This window comes from Epinephelus fuscoguttatus, linkage group LG20 (genome assembly GCF_011397635.1).
Source record: "Epinephelus fuscoguttatus linkage group LG20, E.fuscoguttatus.final_Chr_v1".
Lineage (NCBI taxonomy): Eukaryota > Metazoa > Chordata > Actinopteri > Perciformes > Serranidae > Epinephelus > Epinephelus fuscoguttatus.
This window is the reverse complement of record NC_064771.1, coordinates 5,906,259-5,919,820: the sequence shown is the minus strand read 5'-3', so window position 1 is coordinate 5,919,820 and position 13,562 is coordinate 5,906,259. Positions and strand designations below refer to the sequence as shown.

General features: G+C 42.4%; 1 protein-coding gene across 1 annotated transcript in view; it reads right to left on the bottom strand.

Annotated features, from left to right (window-relative positions):
* llgl2 (LLGL scribble cell polarity complex component 2) overlaps positions 1–13,562 on the bottom strand; it is a 51,080-nt gene that overhangs the window by 31,943 nt on the left and 5,575 nt on the right. The window contains exon 2 of the mRNA XM_049563033.1: positions 765–884. Coding sequence (XP_049418990.1) covers positions 765–839 — 75 coding nt within the window. The 5' untranslated portion in view covers positions 840–884. The remainder of the gene's footprint in view (positions 1–764; positions 885–13,562) is intronic.

The window sequence follows — 13,562 nt, the reverse complement described above, 5'->3', positions numbered from 1 at the left end:
GTTCTGCCATAGTGGGCCACCACAGCCAAAAAATACCAAAAAAAGGAAAACTACAGTGTTTATAGTATGACTATGAGCAAATATTATAAGTATGAGAACTGCAAGGAAGGAAGGAGAAGGTGCGACAACACCTAGACGTGGGCAAGTGATACTAAAAATACTGGTGTATGTCTGAGAAATCATGTATGAATGTTTGTGTGTGTGCATCATTTCTACATCTGGCCCCTGGATTTAAATGCTGTGTGCAACTCGCCTTCTTTGCTTTAAAAACAGCAGTAATAGTTTCTGTTTCTGCAGTTAACAAGTATTAGTGCTTAACACTCCAAGAAGCTCCATCTTTGTTAAAAGTCTGCAGAGCCCTCTCTTTTTGACTTGTGACTGGTGAGCATATAAACAGGATACACTGAATGCTGTATATTTAGCATGTTTGTTCTTATTTAGATACTTTCCTGTGAATCATCATTCAAATGATTTTGACTCAGAAAAGAGGATATTAGCTCATGTAACCACAGTCTTTTCCATACTTTGACTTATTAAATAAACCAATGTATAGGTGTAAACACAAAATGACACAACAGTAGCTAATGAACCCTTTTTTAACACCAGCTGACATTTGGCAAATCCTGCTTAGACCCTGTTAAAACTGTGCACCTTTCTGCAGTGCAGAGAGCTCAGGGGTATACAAACATCAGGAAGCAGGTTTGTTTTGCTTAAGTGCACTTTTGATGTGTCCTGTACTGTGTGTTGTGTCAGGGTTCACTTGCCTTGTTGAACTGGAAGAGTTCCTGTTTGAGTCGGTCTCTCTGGGACTCATGGCCGTGTCTCCTGAACCTCTTCATACTGTCTCAGCACCAGCGTGGAGCCTGCGGGCCCACTGACACACGCTGTAGGGAGCAGAGACGCAGGACATTAAGAAAGAAGAGAGGAGAGAAGGACAGAGTGTTAAACTATGAAGTAGGATTTGGATTTAGTGAGATGACTTCGGGGTTACTTCTGGGTTTTCAGTACTATGAAGCTGGTTCACTTTTTACTGGGATAAATCACTGTGGTAACTTACGCTAAACAGCTAAACTTCAGATTACTAAAGAAAGGAGTATCCATGAACAAAAGTCCAGTGACAGGTAAAAAAAGAGTAGCCTATATAATTTAATAGGTCAGCAGTCATTTCACTTTTCCAGGGCTTTATTTCCACTGTGTTTAAAACAGAGCTTCTAACAAATGGAGAGATCCTTCACAACACTGAACTCGTGATTTTAGCAGTATTATAACTTCATTCATTCATTTTCTGTAACCACTTAACCTGTCAGGGGTCACGGGGGGGAGTGGAGCCTATCCCAGCTGGCCTTGGGCGAGAGGCGGGGTACACCCTTGAAAGGCTGACAGACAATGACAGGGCTGACAAATAGAGACAGACAACCATTTACAATCACGTCCACACCTACGGCCCATTTAGAGTCACCAGTTAACCTGCATGTCTTTGGATGGGAGGAAACCTGAGTGCCTGCAGAAAAGCCACGTGGACACGGGGAGAGCACACAAACTCTGCACAGAAGGGCTTGGTCTTGGTCTACGTTTAACAGTTGGAAATAATTTTACTGTGTTTCTGCATCTTCTGTTATAAGTTAATCAGTTATCATTTACATTTCACACTGATTTTTCACTTTTCACTGTCCCTTAGATAAACAGTCCTGCACAAACTAGCCTACTTCATTCATGGTTCTGATGATGTCACCCATAATTATCACCCCTGCCTCTTTCACATGAACGCGCTTGTGGCTGGATAGGAAAACCCAGAGTTGACTGAACTAGTTGATAACCAACTTCGTGATACCGGTTATCCAGACAGCCAATGTTAGGGTTAGTCGAGCCAGGTAATTAAAAAGATTTCCAGTGTAAGTCGAACTGGCTTTGTAGTACATGCCTCAGTTTAGTGTTTACATTTTGGTCTCAGTGCGGACTGGGGATGTTTAACGAAGTGTTGGTAAGATGGTTGTGAGTTCGCATGTGTCTTAGTTAAGACATCCTCAATTAATTTTTCCTTTTACCTGACACAGATTAAGTGTTGTCCTATTTGGCTCCAAGTTAAATCTTAGGACATGAAGTACTTAAACATTATGAGGGAGGGGAAGCAGAAGAGCAAGAAAGAAAACAAAATCAACTAATTTCTTGAGGACTATTTAGGCCCCTTTCAGACACACATTTCATTACATAAATCTTACTAGATTTGACCTGTAACACTTCTGTAACACTTCCAACACAGAGAAAGTCTAAATTGAATTGGGCACACATTTATAGACAGGGGTGTCCCCAGAGTCAGTGGAAAGTGGGACCACAGCCTAGAATCTATGGAGCCTCAGTCTCAGGTAGCTGCCTGTGTGTTTTCTCTAAAGGCCCAGCTATACCAAACCGACTTCAGAGAACCAGCAGTGACAAAAGCCCCCTGCAGCATCTCCTCACATCGCCCTGTCTCGGCCAAAAATTTAAACATAACACACCAAACCAACGGCCAACAAGCATTTATGTTCTGCACCTGCATGAGAGGACATGCCCCTCCATACCAGCAGTCAGCGAACATCTGAAATTGTTATACAAAAAGGGAAACCTGAAGACCATCTTGTCGCTAGTTAGGCAGTTAGCACGATAACAACACAATCCAATGTTGACAGAACAAAGCATATTTATCATGCACTATAACACAAACCATGAGGGAACATTTTTGCTAAGGTGCTCAATGGCTAAAGAAAAATTTTGTTGTTTTGGTCTCACTCCCTCTTGTCTTTTGCTCTTTGTTTACTTTTCTCACTTCCAAATCTCTTCTCGTGCACCAAGCTGAACTGCCAATTCACTGATGGGCCCCTCAGTGAATTGGCCAAATTAAAAAAAAAAAAAAAAAAAGTAACAGACCCCAGGCAGAGTGGGCACCACTATTTCCCCCTCCATCAATGTCAGCACTGGAGCTCCCCAAGGCTGTGTTCTGAGTTGCTTCTTATACACACACTCTACACCAATTACTGTATTAGCCCATCCCCAATCACAAAATACTTTAAATACTCTGATGACCCAGCCATACTCGCCCTCTTCACAGACAGGGACTCAGACACAGCGCCTACTCAGTTAGCTCATATTTGACACCCAGCATTGCAATACACCCACCACCCCGGCATCACTCTGGATAATAGACTGAGCTTCGATCAGCACACTGCAGATATCCATAAACGCCGCCAACAAAGACTCCGCCATCTGCAAACTAAGGGCTCTTTTAGTCAAGCCCCACCTCCTGCTCCTTCTGTATCGAAGCATCATTGATCCCATCTTCATGTACTGCACCATCTGCTATTTTCCCATGCTCACCCTCACCATTAGAAACAAGGTCTTAAAAATCACCACTATTTCTTCTAAAATAACTGGCCTCCCCATCTGTAACCTGCTGGCCTACTGACACTGCTACTACTAGCAGAGCACTGATCAAGGCACACAACCCCAACCACCCCCTCAAACCACGCTCCATCCTCCTCCCCTTCGGCCGCAGATACAGACAACCACTCTGCAAGACATCCTGCTTTGGGAAGAGTTTTGTGCACTCTGCCACTACTTTTTTAAATAGCCTGGGTAGATTATAACAGACTTGTGCTGCGTTTATTGTGTGTTCTTCTGTGTATATCCTATGTGTTACCTGTTCTGAGTGTTCATTTGTACTGCCTGTGAAAGCAAATTTCCTTCAAAAAGAACAGTACAATATGAATCTCAATCTAAACCATCAACCCCATAGTAATACATTTCTGGGAGTTGGAGGCTATGGCTTTGCCAAAACCAATCAGATGAAACGTGATGGACGCAGCCTCCCCCAATTGCTTTACTTTTCATACACACCGCAGTGGAGTTGAGAAGATGGATCTTTTAGTACTTAATGTTAGATGGTGGTACTTCTAATCTAATTAAGACAGTTTTAATTTGCGCTGACAATGGAATAACAAATAGCTTCTTACAACTGGCAATTGACATCAAACATAATGGAACTGTACATACACATTCCTGTATGCTACTTTTGCAAATAAAACTGTTTATTCACAATAAGAAATCTGATATCATGTTACAGCCAAGGTCTAGTTTGTAGGATTTAATGGTACAGTGGCATGAAAAAGTTTGGGCAAAATTTTATTTTATGTAAATAGTTAAGTGTGTTGCCAAAAAAGGCATGGAGTTAAAGATGAAACATGCTTTTCAACATTTTAAGCAAAATTAGTGTATTATTTTTGTTTTGTACAACTTTAGAGTGAAAAAAGGAAAGGAGCACCATGCAAGCATTTGGGACCCGAGATATTTAAGCTCTTAGACAACTTTTAGAACTTAGAACTTAGAAAACTAAAATAACTGATGCCCACAAAGCAGCAGAAGGCTATACGAGCATACCAAAGTGTTTTCAGGTAGCTGTTTCCTTAGTTCGTAATGTAATCAAGAAATGGCAGTTAATAGGAACTGTGGGGGTCAAGCTGAGGTCTGGAAGACCAAGAAAACCTTTATATAGAAAGCTGCTAGTAAGACTGTTAGAAAGGAAAACCAAAACCCCCGTTTGACTGCAAAAGACCTGCAAGAAGAGTTAGTGGACTTTGGAGTGGTGGTGCACTGTTCTACTGTACAGTGACACCTGTACAAAAATATCTGTCATGGAAGTCATCAGAAGAAAACCTTTCCTGTGTCTTCTCCACAAAATTCAGTGTTAAAAGTTATGTACATGTACATATAAAAGTCTCATTCTAAGAAAACACAACTCTTGTTTTCAGGTGGTTATACACTAATGTTTACATAGTTATGAATATTATTTCCGCTTCTGCCAAAAGATGCCCCCAAATACTGCACACTGGGGAATTTAGAGGCAATACACAACAACATACATGCCTTGCATGGTATTACCGTCAGCAGCCAGAATACTATGTTTGCTAAAATGTTAGCTAAGTCACCATCTCGTTTTGTCAACTTAACAAAGCAGAGCATAGCCTTGGCTGTTTTGTTAAAGTTGTCCCCACAAACATACACAGACTGAGTGAGATAATTGAAGCCAAAGTCATTCTACCTACAGTATCACCTCTGGCAGAGCTAACACATTCGCAGTAACGGTAGTGCACATTAGAAAAGCTACAGGATAGACTGGTGACTGCCTCCCTGGCAACCTCAACCAAAGACTGAACACTCTTTGTGGCGTCCCAGCCTGACCTCACAGATAGCTTTGTGACTGATTTGATTGGTTTAGTGTTATCAAAGTGGTAGGTTCAGGAAAAGTCTCAGCACTGAAGTGTATTTGTGTGTGACAGCATATGAGTTCACTCATTCTAAATGCAACTTTCCGAAGCAAATATATAACATATATGACAATGTATGTAACAATATATAACCGAAGCAATGTCCTTCAGAAATCAGATTGTTTCATGCCTGAAACAACATTGAAACCTTTTCAGGATTAATTGTGCAGCCCCAACGCACACACACAGACACATACACACACCAGAGTGAGTTGGGTCCTGCTGCCCCCTCCCAAAACAAAAGATAAGGGCCAGAAGTTAGTCAGGACACAACTAAGAAACCATTGTTCAGCCACTACACACACACACACACACACACACACACACACACACACACACACACACACACACACACACACACACACACACACACACACACACACAGCCAGCCCTACTTAACAGCACATGGTGGCTGATAAAAACACCTGTGACACACACAGGCGGTTTCCACAGAAGCCACTTCAGGAGAAGGAAGGAAAGGGGAAGCAGGAAGACAAAAGAAGGAAAAAATACTATCCTTGCAGTCGTTTTTAAGTAACACATTGGAAGATTGAGAGCTGCAAAGACTACATTTTTCAGTGTAAACTGGTGGCTAAAACCTCTACATTGTACAGAGAGACGGACTCACTAAACTGCATCACGTGAAGGAAAGGTTCAACCACAGAGCAGCAAGAAGGCCTCTAAGCCTCATCGTCTGTGCTGCTTAGCTGTGTGTCTGCTCTCTGAGGCCAGGCCCTTAGCTCACTGGCTCCTTCACTCACTGACACTTAAGTATGCAAAAGAAAGCAGCTGAGAGCAGAATATTTTTGACAGAGGGACAGGAAAACTCATAACTGCACTCAGACATATGATCCACAGTGTCACAAGTCTGTGACAAAGGCCTGCGCCATGACTCACAGTTTTCCGTCTGAACCTCACTTGCCTCGGTCCAAATCGAGACACAGTTCTATTACGTTCATATCAGCAGTGGTGCCTTGACTCACTGCTGCGCTGTGTCACACATTTCCAACTCTAGCCTCCTCAAAGAAAGAGTCAACACTGCTCTGGTACAGCAGGCTGACTGGGTTCACTTACTGTGGCAGATTGAATTTCTCAACCAGGCAAATAGTTGTTCTCTTGTGGTGAATATTTGTTGCATCACTCAACTGTAGTAGTGCTCACTGTTAGATCAACCAACAGACCAAAACCCAAATATAACTAATAAATAGGCCAAAATGTCTAGAGAAGGAACAGCTGGAAATCTTTACATTTGAGCACCAAAAAGTCAGGTCTACTAGAGAACACAGAGGTTGAAATAATTGCAGACAATATACATGACATTTAAACTGTTTTTGGTAATGACAATTTTTACTCAGTTGGCACCAAGTGGCAACCTCTGGGGCTGAAAAATGAGGCCAATGCAGAGGTCAAAAACTGCAGTTCCTCTAATGGCCACTTGAAGCTGGCTCCGATCCCCATAGACTCCCATTTTGAAATGCAATAAGCGAAATCGTTTCACCGCTAGGTTCGCTGTTGTGCACTGCCTGTAGAGCAAAACAAAGTGTGTCATGAGCCACTCCTCCCTCTCCTCTGCTCTCCAACACCCCCCAACCCCAATGCTAATTGCAAATGTTAGCTGGGCTGCCGGGCTACTCACCTAACACAACCGTAACGCCTGACCCATTGCTGGGACAGAGCCGCTAATAACTCAAGCTCCGGACATTAACCCATGCTACGATTGTAACATTAAATTTAATTGAATCGACATAGCAACATGTGCCTAATGTTACTGTAACACTAATTAAAACAGACATTTGACTTCATGTTGTACCTGTCCAGGAGAAGAAGAGCTAGCTCTGAGTCAAATTGTAGCCCCTTTAGCTCTTGCAGTGCTCTCCACCTTGGAAATGCAAGACCAATGTTAATCCGGGTTCTGTCCCTTTCTTTATCCGACAACTTCTTCGCCAACAACCGTTGTTTCTTTAGAGGTAGTGTCAGATCCTGGTCGTCTTCAGGTGGACGTTCCGCTCTCTGCCATTTCATTTCGAAAATACACGCTGCCATTACTCACTGGCTGTAGCCTTTTATAGGGAGGGTAGGGCCAACGCCTCAAATGGGGGGTGGTGATTCACATGAACGTACATGAACGTGCAGCCAGACCGGCTTGTAAACAAGGGGCTGGAGATCAACACAGAGAGAGGGTGTGTGAGGTCATGCTATACTCCAGATGAAATTACACCTCTAGTTCTTCACATAGCAGTTTTTTAATTCCTTCAATCTAGAAATGATGATTTTGGCCTCTGTAGCTAATTTTCCCTGTTCATGACAACTATACAAGGGATGCAATCTTATACAACTCACCTATTTAAATCTTTTTAAAAGGGGCAATAAGCGAAATTCATCATTTCTAGATTGAAGGAATTAAAAAAAATGCTATGTGAAGAACTAGACGTGTAATTTCATCTGGAGTATAGCATGACCTCACACAACTTCTCTCTGTGTTGATCTCCAGCCCCTTGTTTACAACCCGGTCCGGCTGCGCGTTCATCGAATCATCTTCTGTGTGAGCCAGAGTCATGCTCATGGGCTCATGGAGAAGAGTAGGAACGTTAGCGTGGCAGCCGACTAGTGCTAACGCTATCAGGAAAGCAGGGAAATAGCTAAACACAGCAGAGACCGAGAGTGAGTGAAAGACATCACTAACTGCTAAACTAAGCAAAACTAAGCGAAACTAAGTTGGTTGTTTAGGTTTTCTTTCCTCGCCCCTGTAGCAAGTGAATCTGCCTGTAGTGAAACCGGGGCTAACCGGTGCTTCCTCAGGCTCCACTTCACTCAGCTGCCAGCACAGCCAGTTAGCCTCCGCTAGCTTCCCAGCTAGCCCCGGCTCTCCGTTTGGATCCAACCGGAGCACCAAGCCCTGGTTTGTTATTCAGGTTAATGTGGGAAGAAGCAACGGGTATAATCGGGCAGCTGAGTGAAGCTGAGTGAAGCGGAGCCTGCGGAAGAAACACCGGGACAGTCTGGATGTAATAGTCCGTGGATATGCTGCGGTGCTCGGCTGCACAGACAAGGCAAGTGGGGTCGGGGGTGGAGAGCAGAGGTAGAGGGAGGTGTGGCTCATGACACACTTTGTTTCGGTCTACAGGCAGTGCACAACAGCAAACCTAGTGGTGAAACGATTTCGCTTTTTGCCCCTTTAAGGCTTAAAGTTATGCATAATTAAGCGTGTGGCCTCTTTGAGTGACATCTGAGTGCCGTCCGTGGACAAGCTGCTACCACGGTGTCAATGTTAGTTAGGTTAATTAATCAGAGTGTAGGCATAGCCGTAGCTGTTGCTATCTCAGTGTGTTTTCAGTTCATTCAATTTAATCGTAGCATTCTGGTCACCTAAAAAAGTCTTGTTCAGTCTTTGGTTGTACTAAAAGACTCTCTAAGGAGTCAGCTGTTCAGTTTTTCAGGTAAGTACCAGTACATTTTGTTTTAATGGCATTAAACATGCTGTTGCTAGCAACAATTAGCAATCACATTATCACAGTTGGCATTAACCATAACTGTAAATGCATCATACTAACCAAGCTAGCAGTTAGCATTAGGGTTATCTCCACCCTCACTTCCAAATGTGGTCACTTCTGGTTCCATGAATCCAAGATGTCAACAGCTGAAATGTCAAATCTTAAACTTTGAAATGTGAGTCCACAAACCAGTGGGTGATGTAAAGATAGCTACATCCATTTTTTATACAGTCTTTGATCGGCACACAGATCAAACAAACTCCAGAAAGATATACTGATTCTTTAACAAAAAATAGGGCTGTTAGCATTAACCACAATGCTATTTAGGTCTGAACATAACACTTTTTAAACATGTGCTGCTATTTTGTCCCTTTGATGCTCCCTTACTTGTAGTAGATAAATCTAAAAGTCAAGATCATAAAGTTAAATGTCTTTGCATTCATTTGATTTCCAGTCAAGAATTGCTTTACCTTGTTGACATGGACTTTAAAACTGTTTTGAAATGCAAAATAATTTGATTTCAAAAAGATGCGATAAATCATCATTAACTATTCAAACTGAGCAACTACTCAATTTTTAAAAGTGTTCAACCACAATTTAAACTGCTGAGCCTGTGAGTACTGCAACAACTGAGCAGCCAATTACAGCTCTTACTGGTAAAATTGTAAGTTTACACTACACAATAAGAGGTTGATCAATAACTATCATGCTTGTTGTTGCTGCAGGTTACAAGCTTGTAGTCCTTGTAGTAGACTGTGTGTGTGTGTGTGTGTGTGTGTGTGTATGTGTGGGAGACAGTCCCAGGAGAAGCAGTGGAGCAGAAAGAAGGAGCTCAAAGCCATAAGCTCTGCTGACAATGGCAGGGTGGGAGGTCTGCTTCACAAACACTATGGCTTCCAAGGGCTACGGGAAGAATCTGCTGTTGGAAAACGTGGGGAGGAATACAACGCTCACATATGCACACATGTAAACAGTGACGCCGACAACCAGTGTGGAAAGCTTGGGTTCATGCTGTAAAAACAGCCATCAACACATGCTGCATGTCAGCTGTGAGCTTCTCTCTGCAGCCTTCAGACATCCTAATCCCACAATTGGTTCTCTCCAACCAGATTAATTGTGGCCTTTCAACTAACCTGACAGACATTAGAGCACAAATTACCCATTCATTAAAACGCACTCAAGTGTTATTTCTACACCAGCTACTTATCAAGGGCCAAGGCTGGGAATGAACATCACAATTATGTGAACTGCAGTGATGTTTAAGGCTGTCAGCTTAGACAGTTAGATTAACCTCCTCCTCTGCTCTCACAAAGTTGTGGTCCAAAGGAAACAACTCAATATTCAACAAGCTAAGCTAACAAGGCAACACATCTGCACTTTTAAATTACATAGACTAGAGCACTTGATCACAGACAACAATTTGCATGAAATATGTGTCTTTGTCCACACACCAGACAGCACAGTGGTGCAGTGGTTAGCACTGTTGCCTCACAGCAAGACAGTCAACCAGGACCCTTCTATGAGGAGTTAGCATGTTCTCCTCGTGTCAGCGTGGGTTTTCTGTGGGTTCTCCGGCTTCCTCTCACAATCCAAAGATATGCACATTAGGTTCATTGGTGACACTAAATTGTCTCTATGTATCAGCCCTTTGATAGCGGCAACCTGTCCAGGTTGTACCCCACCTCTTGCCCAATGTCAGCTGGGATAGGCTCCAGTATACCCGCAACCCTGTACTAGGATAAGCGGTAATAGAAAATGAATGAATACACATGTATGAATTTTAGCAACGCACAGGTCACAGAGTATTAGTAGCCAGGAGTGGGGCTTCTGACACAGGAAGTAGACCTGTGTTTTGCTAAAGGGCACATAGACAAGGATGGTCTCGATTCCTCTGTAACCTTACTTGCTTTACAAAGTTATCTACTATTCACCTGACCAGAAGTAAGTATCAACCTAACCTCATTAGTCATGGTTCTGACTGAAATTATGCTGTGTGTCTACTACTATCCAGGACCTGAATTTCAGTGTGAAATTGCAGGTACTGCACATAATTTCATCCTTTCCCACAAATCTAGCACTTAGGATGCAGGAAATTCCTGCTCACGTATAGCAATGTTTAATCATGTTCAGGCAACAGACATATATGACAGTGGTATAGATCCTCTCATCCAACTCTCGGCAAGAAAGCAAAAATGCATATTCCCCAAAATGTCCAACTGTTCCTTTAAAGATTCACATCTTTGGTAGAAACCAGTGTGCCTGGGGCTGTGAGCAACAGACAAGGTAGTGAGGTAAAAAAGTACTGAGAGGCAGACTAATACATTGTTGGTTGTTCTCAGGATTTGTTGACAATAAGAACTAGAAATATCGCTTTGCAGCTGTATGCCTCCACCCACCAGTCACGTTGCAGTTACAGTTTACATCCATGTCTGTCCAGACTCATATTGAAGCCATGACAGTTGCTTCAAATATGGATGTTTCTAGAAAGAAGCTACAAATTCTAAAATGCGCATGCTTCAGACACATCTGGAATCCGGCAGCAAATCAGGTCTATACAACCAGCACAGTTTCAAGGTGGACACCCAAGATTAGTGTCACCAATTCAGTATCTGACCAAATGTGTCCCCTTCTGTTCCTGAGTTATGACAATAAATAATGGCCAGAAAAATGTTTATGCAGAACATTATGATGTCACAATGAAGTTGACCTATGACATTTTTGATACAGAATGTTGTCACTTCATCATTTTATCCCTTTAGACACTGTAAAATTTTGTCATAACAAGAATTCACAATTCTTGCGGTATGCCCCAAAACCAGGTGAGGTCACAGTGATCTTTGACCACCAAAATCTAATCACTTCATCTTTAAGTCAAATGGGTGTTTGTGCCAAATTTGAAGAAATTCCCTCAAGACAGACCTAAGATATTGGCTTCAAAAGAATGACACGGATGGGACTGATGACCAGTCACATAGTAATAATAGGAATATTAATTGTTTAATTGAATAAAACAATCATCATAATAACCAACAACAAAAGGGTATGTATGCAGTTATTACTTATTGCAAAATAACAGCAGCAGAGCTGTCTAGGTTGACCACTGTCTCTGACAAGCTTGGTGAACAGCTTTTTTCTTTTATCTCCATGGTAATGGACATATAAGAAAGAGGGTCAGGGCGTTAAGGGTGTAGGTTATGAGGAAGTAGTAAGTCCTGATTGTGTGAATACTGCATGCAACAGTGCGTACTTTTTAAGGGCAACTGCAGTATCTACTTAAAGTAAAAAGAAAAGGTCTGAGATTCAGAATGCACCCAAGGCTTCAGCACATCCCCAAACCAGTGGGTGACGTCACAGTAGCTACATCAAGTATTACAGTCTATGGCTGGTGCTGTGTGTTTTTAAAAGTTCCATCTCATCTTATCTTGAGTTAAAAAAAAGACTTCCTCAAATTATGATAGAATCATTCATGGGCATTATTATTCCGCCATTACTGTACGGAATTTTTTAAGCTTTCCATACTGTCCCGGGGAAAACAGACGGTTTGACAACAATTAACATCTCTAAAGGGAGATTAGTTTAGCAGCAAACAATATGAATCAGTAGCCTATATTTGAAATACACCATAAACAAAAGGTTCATTTACATTAACAGGACTGTAGGCAAGGCTGTTATTGTGACTAGGAAGTACCTGTTGGTTTCAGGTTTATCAGAAGAACAATGGCAGGTCAGAAGTGAGTGACAGAAACACAGCAGATGAGGCCAGTTTCAGCAGAGCACTCCACAGTGACGTGTCCCAGTTCCACCGTCGGGTATGGAATTTAGCTGGAATTTCACTTGGCAGTAGGTAAGCAATGAACTTGTGTTGAGAAACAAGTTAACAGTAAATGACAGTGAACACGGTGTCTTTCGTCACACTGGTAACATTGTTTGATCTACAGTGAGCTCATCTCTCAGCAGGATAAGGAAACACACAGTGTTTACCCCTGATAGCTAATTAAACTGGCATATTGACTCTTCTCACACAGTCACATTCATCTGCACAGTCCGTGCTGTCCAATATGTCCAATATACCATCCCAAACGTCCTTCACTTAAAACTTGTTCACTCTCAGTTAGCAAGATTCCATTTGTTATCTTCCAACCAACAATGCAGTGATGTCATCAAATTCCCAGCATATCAACCAAGGCATCTAAGCAGAGAAGGGAGTCAATGGAGGAAAAAAAAAGTGCATAAACATGCCTGGACACGACAATAACAACCTCAAGAGAAGGTGGCTCGACCAGCAAGGCTGCTACATGGACTGCGTCTGTCAACGACATAGCTAACATTGTGCTTCAGAGTAAGAATGAATGGCCAGGAAATGCCTGGCATCCAAAACATTCTTCTTATGGACTGCAATCAGCAGCTATGCTCACAGTTGCTGCAAGACAGGAAAAAAAGGTGCAAAGATAATCAGCCCCTCTCCGAGTAACAACTGATTGGTCATAAACTTGTAGTTTAGACACTTATACTAGTGTTCATGGTGCCAAAAAACAGATGTGACTATAAGAGAAACCATATCCACACAGGTGGAGCAGAACCTGTTTGGCAGCTGCTGTTGGACTCTACAGCCTGAGAGAACTGGCTTGTACGCGTGGTCTGATCACAAAAAACCCTGCTACTCTCTCTCTCTCTCTCTCTCACACCCTCACACACACACACACACACACACACACACACACACACACACACACACACACACACACACACACACACACAGAGTTGATTAGACACC